Consider the following 20,740-nt stretch of genomic DNA (forward strand, 5'->3'; position numbering starts at 1 on the left):
AAAAGAATTATATCTGGATCACTTGTTTGTAAAACTATTTTTAAAGATTTATTCAAGAATATTTTTTTAAAAATGCCTACACCTCTTTGGTTCTTTAGTTTTTATTTAGCAGACTTGGAAGAATGGAGATTGTGTTAGAGATGTTAGAAATGTAAACAAAATTCTGTATTTCAGAGAGTCCTTTTTTTCTAACTTTTTAAATTCTGATGATTTTGGGGGTGGGGGAGAGAGGTACTTCTTATTTTTAATTTACAAATAAAACATAAAAGAAGAAAGAACTATTAAATAAAGTCCCTGAAGTATAATGGTGAACACTGTGTTAAGAAAATATAAAAACTAACATTGTAACATTGTAAATCACCTATACTTCAATTTAAAAAAAAAGAAAATATAAGAATGGCTTTCAATAAGATTCTTCAAAACAAATCGTCTCATTCTCAGAGAGCTTTGAATTGCACTCTGCAGAGTACTTCAAGGAGTTTCCATGCATCTCTCTCGGCTTCTCTGACTTTTTCTGTCTAACATGGGCTGGTATAACTCAGCCACTACACAGTAACCAGTGTGAGGTGAGGTAACTTTAATTTCAACAACTCTGTGAGCTCCTTCATACACCTTTTGCTCCTGCACACAAGGGGGAAAAATGAGATGATAAACAGTTTTCAGTAAGTCATTGGCTTGCTCTATTTTTGATAAAACTAAGTTGTTCATGACCACAGTAGTAGTGGGCTGTAGAGCTACCTCCCAGACACATCCTCCATCTCCCGAGTCCTAGTTCTCAGACTGAGAAAGGGACAGGTCACGTGGCTGTGGAGGAACCACATGACTCCTTCGTGAGTGATGTCCATTGATTGCCCCAGTGGTCAGAGTCTCTTTTTTAAGAATTTGAACTGTGCAGTGAGGAGAATGGAGTAGACTTGGAGACAGCTGTAGATATGTGACTTACTTCTCCAGTTCTCCTTCCCAGTCATTATAAAGCCTGGCCACACTTTATTTCTTGCTTCCAGCTGCCTTAAGATTGATCTTTGCTGCTGCTGCTGCTGCTAAGTCGCTTCAGTTGTGTCTGACTCTGTGCGACCCCATAGATGGCAGCCCACCAGGCTCCCGCATCCCTGGGACTCTCCAAGCAAGAACACTGGAGTGGGTTGCCATTTCCTTCTCCAGTGTATGAAAGTGAAGAGTGAAAGTGAAGTTGCTCAGTTGTGTCTGACTCTTAGTGACCCCATGGACTGCAGACCACCAGGCTCTTCTGTCCATGGGATTTTCCAGGCAAGAGTACTGGAGTGGGGTGCCATTGCCTTCTCCGAAAAATCCTCTCCTTTCCACTTTCCTATTTGAACCAGTTTGAATGGGTTTCTGTTGTTTTTATAGCCAAAAGAACCCTGTCTTAGATGGATATCAAAAAGGGGAACATTTAGTTGACCACCAGACCTAAATAAAGGCACCAATGGGAAATTATAATATCATAGCAAAATTGGCACAAATATGTAATGCTCTGATCCAAAAGCCACTTAAAAGTGTGTAAAGATTCCATAAAAATGAATATTTGTGACCATCAAATGGAACTGAATATTGTTAATATCAATCTTTAGATATACAGGGACGATCAAATGGAAACCAACTGAGAGATTAAAAAGGTGCAAGTGTGCACGCAATTCTGATGGTGATGGTAACCATCAATTGCTTATCAATGAGGGTGAAAGGGAGAAGGAACTAGAAAAAGATAAGGAAAAATGAGAAGGGGTAGAGTAGCAAAAGACAGGACCTGTTTCACGGCTAGAATGTTACTTAAACAGAAGAAAAAATACCAAATTTATCTATCTGAACTTACCTTTTCCAGTGAATTGTTAAATATGAAGACTCGATATACTAGCTCATAGTATTCCATTGACACATTTTCCCCTTCTTGGTCTCTGTATGGTAAGTTGGGAGCATGGAGATTTACTAACAAAGATCCATTAACGTGGGTTATATTCATGACTGGAGGATCTATTTTTGCTGAAAGAATAGGAAATTTTGACAAATCACTCAAAATGTAATATTTCCCATGAACACATAATAACAGATCATTATTAAATTCAGGGATCAGGCAAAAGTCATCAGGGAGGGATACTGGTGACACTCAAAATATAAATATCTGAGAAGTTTCTTTGAAGATGATTTTTTATTTGCAAAGACTGATGTATTCTGAATCAGCTTTAAGAGGACATTTATCAATCACTTCCACAGCCTGCAGTGATTGTTTCAGAAAATGAACTATAAAAAGTTATTTGGGTGAATATTCTTAGCATAAGGCAAATATTTTGTAGGTCCTTAAAGAGGTAGAATTTCAAAGCAGCATTAAAATCATTCGAAGACTTGTTTGCATAACATTATTTCAATGGAACTATGTTATATAGTATGGAGTAGCTGGAGAAGGATTGAGAGAGAATTTTTGTTTCTTGAATTTTGGTGTCAATAATCAGATGATCATTAACTAGGAAAGAAAACCAAATAAACTGTCACTTTAATTTCCCCCAGATTAACTATTTGGGGGCAGGGTTTAAGGTCAGTTTAATTTAATTTAGCAAGTTAAATTCATTTAGTAATTATAAATGAATTAATTCATTAATTGATTTTGTTGTTGTTTTCTTATTTGGCATTCATTATGTGTTTTTAGTTTGTAGATTTCTATCTTTTATAATTCTTGAAAATAAGCCATGATCAATAGATTTATAGATAGATAAATTGATATAGAGATCAGGATACATATGTTTTTATTCTAGAATTTCAGTTCAGTATCTGTCACTATTTCTTATTTGATTTTTCCATGTCTTAATTTCTTTTTTATTTTTCCATCTCTTTTTCTCAGTATTTTGAATGGTTTCTTCAGAGCTGTCTTCTAGTCCATTGATTTAAGAGTTGGAGACTAGTTGGCAACTGAACAACAACAGCATTTCTAAACTGATCTTTGCGTGTGTGCGTGCTAAGTCGCTTCAGTCGTGTCCGACTCTCTGTGACCCCATAGACTGTAGCCCACAAGGCTCCTCTGTCCATGGGATTCTCCAGGCAAGAATACTGGAGTGGGTTGCCATTTCCTTCTCCAAAACTGATCTTTAACTCCTCTTAAAATCGAAGTTTTAATTTAATTGATTATATTTTTTTATTTCTATGAGTTCTATTTGAGTACTTTCCAGTCTATTTGGTCTTAGTAATATTTTGTCCTTTGATTATGTTTTTATTCTCCTCTATTATTTCTTTAAACTTATTTATTTTATTATCTGCTTTCAATAATACAAATCCTTAAAGCGCTGGTCCAGCCAAGTGCTTGTTTCTTACAAACTTGCTCATGTTGATCTGCTTCCTTGTGTTTTTATTGTGAACACATGTTGAAAGTTGGTACTCATTTTTGTTGCTTTGGTTTGAAGTTTTAAACTTTAAATAAACTTTTTAAAAAATCAACCTATAAGATAGATGCAGACAAATAAATCATGACAATATGGCTAAACAAATCTTTACAGATAAACACCATGTACAGATACCACCCAGACAAGAACAAGGACATTACCAGCACCCCAGAAAACTCCATGTTTTCTCCAATGACTTAACCCCAGAGAATAACCACAATTGTCCTAGCTTTTATTGCCATGTGCATTTGTTTTTGGAATCATGCAATGTACACTTTTTTGTCTGGCTTGTTTCACTCTTTCACTTTTATTTGTATGTATATAATTATGGGCTGAATTATGCCCCACCTCAGACTCATAGGTTGAAGTCCTAACCCTAGCACCTCGGGATATGACTGTATTTGGAGACAGGATCTTAAAAAAACACACACAGTTAAGATAAAATGAAGTCATATGGGTGATCCCTGATCCAATGACTGGAATCCTTATAAGACTGAATACAGAGGGATGACCATGCAAGGCCACAGTGAGTGAGGTGGTCAAGGAGAATGGCTTCAGAAGAAACCAAACCTCTGGATACCTGATCTTGGATGTCTAGCCTCCACAACTATAGGAAAATAAACTTGTTCGAGCCACCTAGCCTGTAGTACTTGGCTACGGTGGCCCTGGCAGTCGAACGCGTACATATCCATCCATGATGCATGTGTCAAGAATTTGTTTTTTTGATTGCTGTGTGGTATTTAACTGTATGAATAACACAGTTCATCCATTGTGTTATTCACAGACTCTTAGTTTGTTTTTAGTTTTTGGATATTCTGAGTAAAGTTTAATGAACATTCTTTTGTATGTAGTTTGGGAAACAAGCATTTCATTGGGACTATAACTAAGGCTGAAATTTCTGGGTGATAGAGTTTATATATGTTTAACTTTTATAAATACTTACATTTTCCCCACAGTAAATACACCATTTTTACTCCCACCAGCAGTATATGAAAGATTCTGTTTTTCACTTGACATTATTATATTTTAAAAAGTTTAATTTTGGTCATTCTAGTAAGTGTGTAGTACCAGTTAATTGTGTTTTTAAGTTGCATTTCCTGCTGACTAGTGGAATTTCATGTTTATTGGCCATTTGAATGTTCCCTTTTGTGAAAAGACTGTTCAAGTCTTTTGCCCCTTGTTATTGATGTGTAAGAATTCTTTGTACATTCTGGACATAGTCCTTTTTCAAAAACAGGCATTGTGAATATTATATCTCTGTGGCTTGCATTTTCATTATTTTAATGTTATATTTTAATAATCAGAAGTTCATAATTTTAGTGTAGTCCAATTTATCAGTCATTTCCTTCTTCATTAGTACTTTTGGGGGTCTACCTATCTCCAAATCATAAAAATATTCTTCCATGTTATTTTACAGTGTTGGTTTAGTTGCTGAAGTTGTGTCCAACTCTTGCAACCCCATGGACTGTAGCCCACCAGGCTCCTCTGTCCTTGGGATTTCCCTGAGCCATCAGGGATTCCCATGTTATTTTATAGAAATCAGCAAAAGTTCTCTGTAAAGGGCCAGATAATACATATTTAGGCTTTGTGGGCTGTATATGGGGCTTCCCAGCTGTCTCAGTAAGTAAAGAACCTGCCTGCCAGTGCAGTAGACATAAGAGATGTGGGGTCAACCTCTGGATTGGGAAGATCCCCTGGAAGAGGGCTTGGCAACCCACTCCAGTATTCTTGCCTCAAGACACCTATAGACAGAGGAGTCTGGCAGGCTACATAATCCATAAGGTCCCCAAGAGTCAGACATGACTGAAGTGACTGGGCATGCACACACATACATGAGCCATATATGTCTCGTTGTAACTGCTTGACTTTACCATTGATGACTGAAAGCAGTCACAAACAAAGTGTAAATGAATGGGGGTGACTTTGCTCCAATAAAATGAGATTTTAGAAACAGAAGTAGGTCAAGTTTGGCCCACAGTCTGTAGTTGCCAAGTTTTACTGTTTTCATTTCGCCATACTTGATTTTGAAAATGAGGGATGTAGGGGACCAAGATTTCTTATTTTTCCAATTGATCCAGTCTCCTTCATTAAAAAGACAGTGGGTACTCTACTGAACGGCACCATGGACACAGATCACATGACCTCATCTCGGTAGTGCTGCTTCTGAACTTGGGTCTGAGCATTTGCTTCTGCAAGGTATCCCATGGCACCATCAGCGTGGTACAGCCTCAAAGTGGTATTTTCTGGAACATGAAGGTTGTATGTATTTGAATCTCAAAATGTTCTGAATTTAGGAAACATTTGATTCCTAACAGTCAAGACTGAAACTGTACACCTTTCTTTGTTTCTCTAAAGGGCTTTTTCCTGCACTTTTATTGAGAGTGTAGCCCTATGTGGGGGCTAGATATTTTGGAAGTACACTCCCCACGCTGTGCTGGCTATGACATTGTCTTCTGTTCAGGGAAGGGCTGTTTCCCCTCCCAGGGTCCAGTTACTGCTAGTTACTAAATTGGGCAAATGTCCTCAGGGCAGTGGAACTTCACTTTGTTTCTTCTCTGGTTTCTAGCTTCTTTGTTTTGGCACCTGGGGATTTCCTTCCTTTTCTTTCCCTTTCGTCTACAGAGTTAAGAGAATGTGGTATAATATATTCAGAATTTCTAAGCCTCTTAGAAAAGGGGGATTCATTTTAATTTGTAACCAAAAAAAATGTTAATTCACTTTTCAACTATGTTGGAAACTTTGCCCGATTGCTTGAAGAAGGAATTCTTGTTTGTTTACATTTTAATCATGCAAAGTGGTTGATATTTAATTTTGTTTATGGTTTTCATGCTCCGAATTCTGGTGACCATAGACCTCCTGCCTATCACTTGAAAGATGAGAAGCATGAGTCAGTTTTGTAGGCCAGTATGATATGTATAGGGCTTCCTGGTAGCTCAGCTGGTAAAGAATCCGCCTGCAATGCAGGAGACCCCGGTTCAATTCCTAGGTTGGGAAGATCCCCTGGAGAAGGGATAGACTACCCACTCCAGTATTTATGGGCTTCCCTGGTGTTTCAGACTGTAAAGAATCTGCCTGCAGTGTGGGAGATCTGGACTTGATCCCTAGTTTGGGAAGATCCCCTGGAGGAGGGCATGGCAACCCACTCCAGTATTCTTGCCTAGAGAATCCCCATGGCAGAGGAGCTGGGTGGGCTACAGTACATGTGGTCACAAAGAGTCAGACATGACTGAGTGACTAAGCATAGCATAGCACGATATGCATAACTGATTTTCTCCTAGTAATTTTGTTATTTCTGGCCCAAGTTATGACTGTTGAAGAATTTTCCTTTAATCATATGCATACAGACCTCGTCCTTTGAATGTAGTGACTCATTATTTTAGAGTCTGGATGTTTAATGTGTTATTTGATCCTAAATACAGATGAAGCACATAATTTCAAGCATTGGCCTAGAAACACCAGTGAACCTGACTACAGACTTCATAAGGGCTCCTGATCTGTGATCTATGACGGAGGACTCTGTGACTCAGAGACCATTATCAGCCGTTTCACTGGACTGTGATTGTGTTACAATGGCCAATTTAAGATTACTTGACCTCATAGCACTGTTTTATTCATTGACTTCTCTCTCCTCGAGATATTCACAAATAAAGCAGTCCCCTGATTTCCTCCTACATCTTTGGCTATTTCTTTTCAGTCTCCTTTTAAGATTTATCCTCCCTACTCAGGCATCTTTTGTTGGGGTTCTCTCAACACCTGGTCTTACTCAACACTCAACACTCTGTCTCAGTCCTATCAGGCTTCCCCGATGGCTCAGCAGGTAAAGAATGTGCCTGCGGTGCAGGAGATGCCAGTTCTTTACCTGGGTCAGGAAGGTCCCCTGGAGGAGGAAATGGCAACCCATTCCAGTATTCCTGCCTGGAGAATCCCATGGACAGAGGAGCCTGGCAGGCAATAGTCCAAAGGGTCACAAAGAATCTGACACGATTAAGCGTGCATGTGAGCAAATTGTATCAATACCCTTTGTACCGTAGGCAAATGACTCACAAATGTGTGTCTCTAACAGAGTCCTGGATCTGTACAGATATTATCCTTGGGTGTCTGAAAAGTATCTTAAACTCAATACAATAAAAATTGAACTCAACAATCATAGCTACTTTGAACCCCCATTAAACTGGTCTTTTCCCATCAAATCCCATGAAAAACATCTCAGTGATTCATCTAATTATGCCAGCCAGAAACTTAGAAGTCCTCTTTCACATATCCTTCTCCCTTAACATTATATCCAGTCTATCACCAAGCCCTGACAATTTTTCCTACCAAATGTCCCTCCAACAATAAATTTTCTGTAGCCCTTTTCATTACCCTAATTCAAGCCAAATTCTATCTTATATTTCAGGAGTCTACCTCACTTACCCGTATCCTATTTGTTTTTTGTTTTCTGATATGTAACTTTCCAATATACCCAAAGTGATCTTTTTAATACCCAAGTCTGATCATGTGACCCCTTGATTTAAATTATATTTTTCTGGAGAAAATGATTACTCCAAAGCAATATCTCATTGATGGCCTACTGCTCCAGCCCTGCCTCATTTTCTGCTCCCTTCTGCCTACTCTTCTTAACCATACGGTTGTCTTTCAGTCTCTTGTATTTGCCATGCTTCTTCCTGCAAAAAGGGCATTTGCCAACCCCTGGGATGCACTACCTTCTTTGCAGTTGGTGTTGTTCAGTAGCTAAGTTGTGTCTGACGCTTTGCGACCCCATGGACTGCAGCACAAGAGGCTCCTCTTCCTCCACTACCCTTGGAGTTTGCTCAAATTCATATGCATCTTCAGCTATCAGCTCAAGTGTCATTTCCTCAGAGATGTTTTTCCTGACATCCCTGATCAGGTCCCTCCTTAACCAGGCTCTCACAGCACTGGGCACCTCTTTGGCAGTTGCTGTTGTTCAGTCGCTCAGTTGTGTCTGAATCTTTGCAACCCCATGGACTGCAGCACACCAGGTTTCCCTGTGCTTCATGATCTCCCAGAGTTTGCTCTAACTCATGTCCACTGAGTCAGTGATGCCATCCAACCATCCCATCTTCTGTTGCTCCATTCTCCTCCCACCCTCAATCTTTCCCAGCCTCAGTTCTTTCCCAATGAGTTGGTTCTTTGCAACAGGTGGCCAAAGTATTGGAGCTTCAGCCTCAGCATTAGTCCTTCCAATGAATATTCAAGACATTTCTTTAGGATTGACTGGTTTGATCTCCTTGCAGTCCGAGGGACTCTCAAGTGTCTTCTTCAACACCACAGTTCAAAAGCATCAATTCTTCAGCACTCAACCTTCTCTATGATCCAACGCTCACATTCATAATGACTACTGTAAAAACCATAGCTTTGACTATATGGACCTTTGTAAGCAAAGTAATGTCTCTGCTTTTTAATATGCTATCTCAGTTGGTCATAGCTTTTCTTCCAAGGAGCTAGTGTCTTTTCATTTCATGGCTGCAAATTGCTATCTGCAGTGATTTTGGAGCCCAAGAAAATAAAGTCTGTCACTATTTCCATTGTTTTCCCATCTATTTGCCATGAAGTGATGGGACTGGGTGCCATGATCTTAGTTTTTCAAATGTTTAAGTTTTAAGCCAGCTTTTTCACTCTCCTCTTTCACCTCCATCAAGGGGCTCTTTAGTTATTCTTTGATTTCTGCCATAGGGTGGTGTCATCTGCATATCTGAGGTTATTGATATTTCTCCAGGCAATCTTGATTCCAGCTTGTGCTTCATCTGGCCCAGCATTTCTCATGATGTACTCTGCATGTAAGTTAAATAAGCAGGGTGACAATATACAGCCTTGATGTACTCCTTTCCCAATTTTGAACAAGTCCATTGTTCCATGTCCAGTTCTAGCTGTTGCTTCTCAACCTGCATATATGTTTCACCGGAGGCATGTTAGGTGGTCTGATATTCCCATTTCTTTAAGAATTTTCCACAGTTTGTTTTGATCCACACAGTCAAAGGCTTTAGCATAGTCAATGAAGCAGAAAGAGATGTTTTTCTGGAACTCTTTTGCTTTTTCTGTGATCCAACAGATCATAGAAATACTGGTCCATGATTCTGAGTTGATGGTAATCCTTGGGGACTCAGAATACTACTGTGTGAATACAGAATGGATCAAAGATTTAAATGTAGAGCTAAACAATAAAATTCTTAGAAGAAAACTTAGGATAAATCTTCATAGCCTTAGATTTGGCAAAGGATTCTGAGATATAATGCCAAAATCATGAGCAACCAGAGTAAAAATAAGTAGACTGGACTTTATCAGAGTTAAATACTTGGGGCTTCAAATGACACCATCTAGAAAGCTCAAAGACAAAACACATAATGGGAGAACATACTTGAAAATCACATATCTGATAAGATATTGTTGTCCATAGTACATAAAAAAACTTCAAACTCAGTGATTAAAAACAAAGCATTCAATTTCAAAATGGGCAAAGGGTCTGAATAGACAGTTCTCCAAGGGACATATGCCGAAGTCCAATAAACACATGAAAAGATGCTCTGTATCACTAATCGTCAGGGAAATGCAAATCAAAATCACATGAGAGACCACTTCATATCCACTAGGACTGCTATAATCAAAGAGCAGATAGTGGTGCTGAGGATGTGGAGAAATAGGAACCCTCATACTCTGCTGATTGGAGTGGAAAATGGTGCATCTGCTCTGGAAAACAATGCAGCATTTCCTCAAATGATTAAACAGAGTTATAAGGTGACCAAGTGATTCCACTTCCAGGTATGTACCCAAGAGAATTAAAACATATCAACCCAAAAACTTGTATATGAGTGTTCACAGGTACTCTATTCATAGTAGTGTAAAGGTGGAAATAAACAAACATGCAGCAACTGAGGAAAGTATAAACAAATGCAGTGCATTCAGGTACTGCAATGCTTTTCGGCAGCAAGAAGGAATGAAATACTGATACACATTACAACATTAATGAATCTCGAAAACATTAAATGCTAAATGAAAAAAGCCAATCACAAAAGATCACATATTATGTGATTCTATTCATATGAAATATGACCAATAAATGGTGCTATTTCTTCCATGGACAGAATTCACTGGTCTAAGATACAGGAAGTAAAAGATGGAGGGGCAATTCTCACTTTTAAACACAGCGGATGATTCATCAAATGGTTTGTTTCCCATACACTTGATCCTTTCCTTCTTCTGGGTTATAACAATAGTTTCCAAGAATGGGAAGTTAAGGCTTCTTCATTATGGTTGGGAGATTTTTACGCCATTTAACCAACAAGGAGGAAGAGAGGTCCTTGTGTTGTCTAGGATGACTGGTTCCAATTATCAAAGTGAAATAGAGCTGTTATAAATACATTGGGGTCAAATACGCTAGGCATCCTCAGAGGTGCTTCTTAGAACTCCTGTTTTCAGAGATAAAAATTAATGTAGGCTATGTTAAACTAATAGAGGAAAGATCAAAAGGACACAAACTCCTGAAAAATGAAAGGCTGAGGTGCTGGCTGAAAAGAAAGCAAATGTTGAGTTAATCATGAGAGGAGACGTTATAAATATTAACTATAGATTCATGATTAGTTGCATTGTGAGGACTATAATATCTATATTTTTGTTCTTGTTCTGTTATGCATATCTTTGTACATACACTTTAGACACATTTTTCTCATACATTTTGTCTACTATTTTATATGAAGTCTGTTAGTTTTTTAAATAACTTTCATCATAAGTTATAATACATTATTCTGAGATTATGACTAAATTAGAAGGAGAACAAACATTATTGAGAATTGGATACTAGAGAGTATTTTGGATCTCCTGTTTTGGAGAGGTAACTAAAAACCTTACTTTTCTCAATAGAAAAATTGTCTAAAGTGTATTTTTAAGAACGTAACCCTCATGCTTAGGAAGGGCAATATGAACCCTTTCTGCTATATAAAAATACTTTTTTTTCTAGATGGCAACATCCTGGCAGCAGGATGGAGTGTCAGCTTCGTAATCAGAGGCAGCCCATTTTGAATCCTGACTTGGCTTATACAGGCTGTGAGACCTGGGCTACTTCCAAAGAGTCTGTCCCTTGATTTTCTGGACGGTTAAATGAGAACAGTAAAACCCATCTGCTAGAGTTGTTCTGAGAATGAGATCAAATGAGATGATGGTGTGCACCTCAGCAAAGCCCAGGGCCTGGTAGCTAGCTAGCCAGGCTCTGTGAGGGCTACTGAAGGTCAGGGAAAGCAAATGCAAAGAAATGCCATGGAACTCACTTTCCCACCATGGAATGAACCGCTGTGTCATGGTCCAGCCTGAGTGGATCCCAGCCAGAGCTGTCTTCACTCTCCCATAATAAGGTTCCCATATATCTGATGTTTCATTGGTAAGGTCACAGAAGAACTCTCGAATCCCCCAGCAGGTCTCTTTATTTTTCCACTGTCTCTCTCCATACCTAGAGACAGAAAAAGACAAAATCTGAGTTCCTTTATTCCACTGGAGGAGTCTTCAGTTTTTTTTCAGTCTATTCAGTTTTCAGACTGGTTGGCATTTGTCCTCCAATATCATCAGCACCCCTGTGAAAGTTGACAGTTGTTCTTAAGTATCTTTAAATGTTTTTTTCTTTTTGTTAATAAAAATGCTATCTTGTTGAAAGATAAATTCAAGCCTGATAATCTTCTATATCCCTAGCATAAGGGTTTTTGGATCTTTAGTACTTAAGCAAGTTTTTCTTCTGGTGTCTGAACCAACTTCCATTTTTGACTACGTCCTTCAGGCTCCTGGGGTTTCAGGGCTTTGTGGTTTTCCTCACTTCTCATCAGCCTGCTGTTGAGTAATGCGGCTGGTTCTGAGAAGTTGCTACCACTTTTCATCTCAGGTGATGTTTACCCAACACCTAGGGTCAATCTCTTTTTTTGACAACTGATCAGGGGTGGTAGTGAGGGTTAGCTAAGGAGTTTTGCAATTAGAGGCTGGGAGAGAGGGAGGAGAACCCAAGAAGAGAACATAATGAGTCAAAGAGCCAGATACAGTGATTCAGCCTAACACTCTGGGATGGTGTAACAGCAAAAGGGAAGATTACCAGTCACAGATAAGAGAAAACGCAATAAGGTGATGGTGGGAACAGAGGAGGGATTAGATGCTGGGGAGAAAAGCCCCCAAAGTATTTGCTGAAGGACTTGAAATATAATTCTATAGTCATATAAGGAGGAACATTCATGGTATTTGTTCTCTGCAAACTATATGTTGACAATAGTTTCATTATATCAAAAGATACCATATGGGCAGAACCAATAACATATATTGAACACAATTTAATGTTTTCTAACTGCAGATGGTGATTGCAGCCATGAAATTAAAAGACGGTTACTCCTTGGAAGGAAAGTTATGACCAACCTAGACAGCATATTAAAAAGCAGAGACATTCCTTTGCCAACAGAGGTCTGTCTAGTCAAGGCTATGGTTTTTCCAGTGGTCATGTTTGGATGTGAGAGTTGGACTGTGAAGAAAGCTGAGCGCCGAAGAATTGATGCTCTTGAACTGTGGTGTTGGAGAAGACTATTTAGAGTCCCTTGGACTGCAAGGAGATCCAACCAGTCCATCCTAAAGGAGATCAGTCCCGGGTATTCATTGGAAGGACTGATGCTAAAGCTGAAACTCCAATACTTTGGCCACCTCATGTGAAGAGTTGACTCATTGGAAAAGACTCTGATGCTCGGAGGGATTGAGGGCAGGAGGAGAAGGGGATGACAGAGGATGAGATGGCTGGATAGCATCACCGACTCGATGGACATGAGTTTGGGTGAATTCCAGGAGTTGGTGATGGACGGAGAGGCCTGGCGTGCTGCAATTCATGGGGTCACAAAGAGTCGGACACGACTGAGCAACTGAACTGAACTGAACTCTTATTTATTGATGAGACATTGTCTTTGCTAGCTAAATTTAACTGTAATGACTGGCTTCTTTTTTTGGTGTAATATATCATCTTTTGTCCTATTCCAAAGGGAATATATATCTATGAGTATGAGAGGGTAACAGGCAGGAAGGCCAGGGGTCTCCAAATGGAGGAAATAGCGTGCAAGTGTCAAACATTTTTATCTCTCTTAAGCGGCAGGAGGAAACAAACTAGCAATATTTTTTCCTTCTCTATACAAATTTAAAGGGAGGTTTCTCTTAAAATACTGTGTTGCCATAATGACACCCGGTTTCCTGAAGTTAGCTATTCTTGAGCCTAGAGATAACCAATGCCTTTTTCTTATGGAAATATTCGTCTTAAGCTATGCTAATGTACTATGCCTTTACCCCAAACTCTGTCTCCAAGTCGGTTCTGCCTCTTGGCCCAGAACCTACATGACAAACCAGTATGGATATTGTTCCCCTAATCTATGTAAATGAAACTATTTGTATGGTGGTCTGCCCTTCTTCAAGATTCAAGTTAATCATTTTATGGCCCAGGATAAACCATTTGGTGCCAAGATTATCCCAAAATGCATCTTATGGGTGAGGGGCCTGGTGCCATTCTGAATTTTAAGACATTCCTTTCTTTCATTAACAGACTGCTAGTGACTATACAGCATCCAGCTGAAGACTACCAGGGGGGTACTCTTTCTCCTCCCTTCTGATGTCTATGTCAGAAGCTTTCTCTATCTCCTTTATACTTTAATAAAACTTTATTACACAAAAGCTCTGAGCGATCAAGCCTCGTCTCTGGCCCTGGATTGAATTCTCCTCCGGGGGCCAAGAATCCCGGTGTATTCGAGTGATTCAACAACAACCTTTCAAGTATATCTATGAGATATCTAACAGTATATCCACGAGAATTGGATAGACCCAAAGCAAAACATTTCAAAAATATAAATCTGCATCGTGCTACTGAAAATACCACATAGGTAGGAAGGGATCCAGATATTCTGAACTTTATACAAGTCTGGGAGCTCTATTTAAGAAAAAGAATTAGAACTATGAAATTCTTCCGTGGGGCCCTAAAGTCTAATCTTCATTAATTTCATGGTAAAACAACTTCTAATCCACTGTTTATATTGAACCACAAATAGGCTCATTTTGGACATGTTTATACTGCCTAAAGGGGAAGCATAAAAAGATCATCGATCCCCACTTCCTATATGCAAGGAGCATTTCCAAAATAGATGCACAAGTCTATTTTAGAAGTGGAGAAATTTTTATCATAAAGATTCATAAAGTTTATAATTGCTCCACAAAACATGTTGAAAAAACCCACCAAGACTGAGAAACTTTTGGAGATAGTCCTTCTGAAGTTAGATTGATTAATGGAAAAATTTGACCTTGAATCTATCCCATGCTAGAGAGACAGGAATGAATTTATGGCATAAAAACTGCCATAAATCTTCTGCATCTGATCTTCTGAATTTCTAATAGAAAACCATAAAAGCTAAACAGTAATATTGCCTGCCTCATGTTCAACTAGCATCTCAATCTATGAAAGAGAAGAGCCTTAACTCCCACCTTGTACTCCACCGCCCCACCGTGTCCTCCGCCGCCCCACCGTGTCCAGAACAAGATGTGTGAAGGGGAAAATCTGCCATCTGCAAATCTGAAACTTCTGTTCCCAGGCCTTGATCCAGGAAAGGAGTAGATTATATCTGAGTTTTTGCATTGATCCATTAGAATTAGCCTGAAGATCATGAAAGAGGAACATGCCGTGGTATGTTCCAATTTGCGTTCATGCTTTCAAGAGGCATTCAGTTTTAAAAGGACTTTTCTAAATAGCAAACTCACTCTAAACTTAAAAAGACTTTTAATTGAAAATATACTTTACACACTCACTTCCCTGTGTCCCACAACTTCTTTTTCAACTATCAATAGCAGCAGTTTAATTGAGATTGAGTACTTATTATATGCTAAACAAGTCGCTTCTAGCACTCAGTGGACAAATGAATAGTAAGAGTCTATTGTGAAGCTGAAGGCTGAGCCTATAAGGCCTCAGTGGGGTCTCCTAGGGATGAAGTACCTCCCTCCACAGACTTCACGTCATCATGCATTTTGTGTCACCTTCAGGGGAGACACTCTTCTGCCCCAATCTCTGCTTCTTCTCAACCCTTCTGAAACTGCCAAAGCTCAGATCCTGACATGCCATCGCATTCTAGGACATGGAATCTCAGCAGCCATCTACTAGCTGGAGGACACTCAGATGACTTACATTTTATACTGCACAAAATAGATACTGTTGTTCCCAAGACAAGCCTGTCCAGGCTGCCAGCGCAAAATGTTGTGAAAATTTCGGGATTGAAAATGGACTCGTTGAGGTTTCAGAGACTCGTTGGCTGGCTGAGTTTCTAAAATAATAAGAAGAGAGACAAAACTGAACATTGATACAAGCACCATTGTCATTAGCCATAAGTTTCAGTGTAGTAATATCTCCATTGGGATTCTTTGAAATAGTTGCTCTAAGAGCAGGTGGTAGACATGGAGCCCAGAAATCAACATTTTGGATCTTTGATGTGATGGATTTTGATGCATGCTAAAGTCTCAAAACAGTTGTGATCCAGACTGTAAAAACATATGTGATAATCTCCCACATCACTCCTAAACTGGAGAGGAAGTAAGAGAGTGAGAAGATACTGTCTTGATCTGTTCCTGGTGGTGATGAAATATAATGACTGAGATGCTCATCTTCCTAGGAGGTCTTGTATTACCACTCCTCAAGGTTTCGCCTGGGATCAGTTCAGCCTCCAGGACCTCACCCTAGCACTCATTCCTCCTTTCTCTGGTTTTTCCTCCATCTCCAGGTCCTGCCTCATTGTCCTCTGCCTGTCTAGTTGACCTGACTTTATTCCATGTACTCAGGAGTAGATCCTCTTACCTGCCTGCATCCTGGCTCCAAGTGCCCGAAAATAATTGTTCAGGTGACTGGTCTAAGCTATGGAGGGAGACTGCCCATGCCAGGAACTTCCCTGAGAGGAGTCTCATCAGGGGTCATGACAGGAATGGGCATAATTTCACACTGGCACAGTTTGTGATTTCTTGCTCAATTAATGGAATGTGAAAGCTCAGTCTCACCAGCCTTTAGTCCGCTGGAGGTAAAAGATCTTTGACAATTTTTTTTCTGGAGTCTGAAGGAAACCAGAATATATCACCCCCAGAAATGTCTCTTTGACATAAAAATTATTTTGAGCTGAAGGCAATTGAGAAGCAGCAAATGCAGTAAAAACTTTCCTGATCCCCTGCTTTTCTGCCTAAATGCTATGATTTGCTGTCACTCAGTCATATCCAACTCTTTGTGACCCCTGACTGTAGCCTGCCAGGCTCCTTTGTCCATGGAATTCTCCAGGCGAGAATACTGGAGTGGGTTGCCATGCCCTCCTCCAGGGGATCTTCCCAACCCAGGGATTGAACCCAGGTCTCCTGCATTACAGGTGGATTCTTTACCCTCTGAGCCACCAGGGAAGCCGGCATATAAATTCTTCTTTTACAGACAGACTCTTACCAGCCCAAAGAAAACACTAGATGAATCTGCAAATGAAACTGACTCCATTAGTTTCCTCGTATTTACTTTCCCACAGATTGCCACCTTTGGAAGCCTAGAACTGTTCTCCTTTGTCCTGTCATATTTCCACAGGTATATCATTCTTTGTTGAAGATGCTACAGAAGCTGGGATTTTAAGACGCCATTTTGAGTTCATCTTCATTTAAGTTCCTCACTAGTGATATGCTATGTATGCATTAATAAACTGTTTTTCTTTTGCTAGAGTCCTAGTTGACTTTTTTACTGGATAAATTTGTCATGTAACATTGTGTAAGCAAATTAAATAAAAAAGAAGAGAGTACCAGATGAAAACGTAAAAGAGGCAGAATTAAAGGTTTGCCTTCCTGACAGGCCCAACGTTTCTGCTGAAGGATAGGAGATAGGCAGAAGCAGGAGTCAGGAAGCATGTCTCCCCTGCCTGTCTCTTCCTCATCTTCTATCACTTGCCCCCTGGCTTCTCCAGAGTGTCCTCCTTTCTCCTGCTCTACCATGCCGGGGGTGGCCCCATCTGAGGTCTCTGTATTGGCCCTTTCCTTTTCCTTAAATACTCTTCTCTGGATTTCCACAAGCCTCATTTCTTCACCCCCTTCAAGTCTTTGCTCAAATATCATTCAAAGGGAAGCGAATATTCTGATGCCTATGATCTCTTCCCTGAACTTTCGAAACTTGTTATTCTCGGGGCTTCCCTGGTGGTCCAGTGGTTAAGAATCCCCCAGCCAATGCACGGGACACAGGTTTGATCCCTGACCTGGGAAGATGCCACATGCTGTGAGGCAGTGCACAACTACTGAACCCGCGTACCCTAGAGCCCGTGCCCCACAACAAAAGAAGCCATCACAGTGAGAAGCCCACGAACTGCAACTAGACTGCGGCCCCTGCTCACCGCAACTAGAGAAAGCCTGCAGGCAGCGAGGCAGACCCAGCACAGCCAAAAGTAAGTAAATAAATAAAACGTGTTATTCTCCAATGAATAAGGCTGTTTCCTTAGGTATTTATTTTTACCAACCAAACTGCTGTTATTTGGTTTCTGTTTATTTTTTACTTTTTTGGACTTCCTTTCGTCCAAAGTACAAGAACATATCACTTGGAAAGAGTCAAATGCCATGATTGGTTTCGCTCAGGCAAGTCACTATCGGATCAATCATATTTAGCACATAAAAACTTTGAAAGTTTTCAGGAGTTGATAGGAAGTGATAGGCACAGTTTCCTAAAGATCCTGCCTACAGTTGATCTGCTATCCTGAAGACAAATGGTCCAGTGTCCTTTATCTCGTCTGTCTTCAGGCTTCTTCTCTCATTTCTGTAACACCGTTGGTAGGCACCATCAAAGAAAATAACAAGCCCTCTGCAAAACACCGCAGGTCTTTTACCTGCAAGAATCCGCCCAGCTCACCTATGAAAAGGATAATATTATGGTCTTTCTCTTACAGACCAAAATCCAAGCCTTGGGGAGGTAAAAGAGCTGGCAAAGTGGCAGACAGTGAGGCTGATTTTATACCAATGCTGTCTGGCTCCAGAGCCTGCCTCTCAGCGGCCACAGCAAACCAAGAGCAAAGCCTGGGGGGACAGGAGCCAATGGAGGAAGCAGAACAGTGAGAAGTCAAAGATATTCCTCCTTTTTGCCCTCTTCCTCCTCTTCCTGGCTGGTGTTCATAAAACATATTTTGAACATTAAACATCTATCAGGCACTGTGCTCAAAACTTCATCTCTTTTTTCATTCTTACAACCACCTAATAAGGTAGGTACTTTCATTAGGACGTTTTACAGATGGGAAAACCAAGGTCTAAAGAAGTTGTGTGATTTGCCTAGGGTTGGTAAGATGTAGCACCAAGGTCATTTTGGTGGCACTTGAATTCCTGTCATATTCTTTTAATTGAATCCTTGGTATGACCAAAGACCAAAGGCATAGTCTTCCCAAATCCACACATTTCTGGGAAATGGAGGCTTGTTGTGTTTAAATTATCAGTCACTGGGCAAGTGTAGAATGCTGGGAAAGTTACTTGAGCCACTTACACTGGAAGGTACACATCTGTTAACTGGGGGCCCTCATGGTTTTGCTCAGAGGTAAGCTGGGGTGACAAGATGCTCTCTGCTCTTGAAGAATTCTCCATGAATGCCAACAGCAAATTCTCACATGTTGTTTATGATCTATTCTATGCTAGGCATGGTGCTAAACACTTGGCATATATTATTAACTCATTTAATCCTTACAGTGACCTACAATCCCCATTCTACAGATGGAGTAATCGGGGCAGAGGAGGTTTAAGCCAATCAGCCCAGTTTTTCTAGATAATAAAGAGACAGAGTTGAAATCCAGATTCAGGCAGTCTGGTTTAGGAGCTCTGCTTGTCCCTTGAAGTTGAAAGAAATGCTAAGGAGACCCAGAAGGGTGTGTATTTGTCCTGTGGAGTTTTTTGGACCCTAGAGTGCCTCCTCTTTAGTAGCTACTCATGAAGTCTGCATGTATTTATCCAGGCTATAGAGGGAAACTGGGCTTCCCAGGAGGTGCCAGTGGCAAAGAACCTGCCTGCCAACGCAGGAGACGCAAGAGACATGGGTTTGCTCCCTGGGTCAGGAAGATCCCCTGGAGGAGGGCATGGCAACCCACTCCAATATTCTTGCTTGGAGAATCCCCATGGACAGAGGAGCCTGGGGGGCTACAGTCCATAGGGTCACAAAGAGTCAGACACGACTGGAGCAACAACACACTGAGAAACTGACCCCATGTCTGTTCTGACCAATATGTGACAGGAGAGAGCTGAAATTTTTCCAAAGCCCAGAAAAGTGCCACTGCTATGTCTAATGGTCCCCTGGAGCAGACTCTGATGACAACACTGTGAGAAATTAAGAAGAAAGGAAGCACTTACCTACCACACCAGGCAGGAGGACACTGAGGAGGAAGCCTAGAAAGCAACATTTCGGCGTCATGGTTGCGAGTGTGACTGGTCGGGTGGCCAGAGTTCACCTTTATGAGACGACAGCGCTGGACAAGAGAGGAAACCAGAATCCTCTCGCTCGAAGATCCCCTTTTGGTTTTAACCATGCTTCTTGAAGTAAATACAATTTCATCCTGTTCGTGTATTATCACTTGAGAGGACTAAGTATTAAGAATCATTTCAAAAATATTGTCAGTTAAGTCACTTTAATGTGGAAGCTTGTTTTTCTTGGGAGCTTTGCTAGCTGAGAAAAGGCAGAACACTGAGGGTTGGTGGGCCGGGGGGCAGGCAGGGTGAGGAATTATGCCAGGTTCTGGCAGGTGAGCAGAGGAGGCCTAAATGGCATCTGGCAGAGGGGGCAGAGGGGCTGCCAGTGACTCTGAGTAACGGGCTTGGCAGTTGCAGTAATCAGGGTCCCTGGCAGTGGTTCAAGCAGGTGGGGTCTCTGGCTAATTTTTCCTTTTCCTCCCTTCATGGGAGCTCCTCGAGTAACCTCCTCGGTGTAGACCTCATCCCCTCCACCTGCCTGGCCTCTCTGCAGGGCTCTCTCCCACCCTCTGCGGCCGTCCCAGTCCATAGCGCCCTGGGCCCCATGCAGCTCTTGCCTCTTCCTTTTCCATCTGCACTCTCCATTTCCAGCAATCTAGCTGATAAAGATTTTGAGCCCAACAAACCAAGTAAATCCTTAAAAGGAGGAAGACCAAGGACAATCATTTTGAACTACGTTAAATCTTCATCATATCTTCTTGGAAATCTAATCAAACTAGGTCATCTGTTCTTTGCCCATGATTCACTACATCAGTTTTCTTACCAAACTTTTTTTTTTATTACATGTTTTTAGCAACACTAAGATTATACATTAAAGCACAAGAAACTCAAAGATTTTCTTTTAAAGAGGCTTTTGGGGTAAAAGA

General features: G+C 40.6%; 1 protein-coding gene across 1 annotated transcript; it reads right to left on the minus strand.

Annotated features, from left to right (window-relative positions):
- Window positions 1-207: 207 nt before the first annotated feature.
- IL22RA2 (interleukin 22 receptor subunit alpha 2) lies at window positions 208-20,468 on the minus strand. The gene is made up of 5 exons (XM_027551675.1): window positions 19,758-20,468; window positions 15,565-15,700; window positions 11,663-11,841; window positions 1,829-1,995; window positions 208-621 (listed from the first exon to the last, which is right to left on the minus strand). The coding sequence occupies exons 1-5, from the start codon at window positions 19,816-19,818 to the stop codon at window positions 472-474; spliced, it is 693 nt and encodes a 230-aa protein (XP_027407476.1). The 5' UTR covers window positions 19,819-20,468; the 3' UTR covers window positions 208-471.
- Between the last annotated feature and the right edge of the window lie 272 nt (window positions 20,469-20,740).

This window comes from Bos indicus x Bos taurus, chromosome 9 (assembly GCF_003369695.1).
Source record: "Bos indicus x Bos taurus breed Angus x Brahman F1 hybrid chromosome 9, Bos_hybrid_MaternalHap_v2.0, whole genome shotgun sequence".
Taxonomy (NCBI): domain Eukaryota; kingdom Metazoa; phylum Chordata; class Mammalia; order Artiodactyla; family Bovidae; genus Bos; species Bos indicus x Bos taurus.

Excerpts from the sequence above, each read along its gene's own strand:
- IL22RA2 (XM_027551675.1), bottom strand. The coding sequence starts at position 19,818 with ATGACGCCGAAATGTTGCTTTCTAGGCTTCCTCCTCAGTGTCCTCCTG. Across the intron at positions 15,701-19,757 it reads CCTCCTGCCTGGTGTGGTAG|AAACTCAGCCAGCCAACGAG; the intron begins GTAAGTGCTTCC and ends TTATTATTTTAG. Across the intron at positions 622-1,828 it reads TTAACAATTCACTGGAAAAG|GAGCAAAAGGTGTATGAAGG; the intron begins GTAAGTTCAGAT and ends CCTTGTGTGCAG.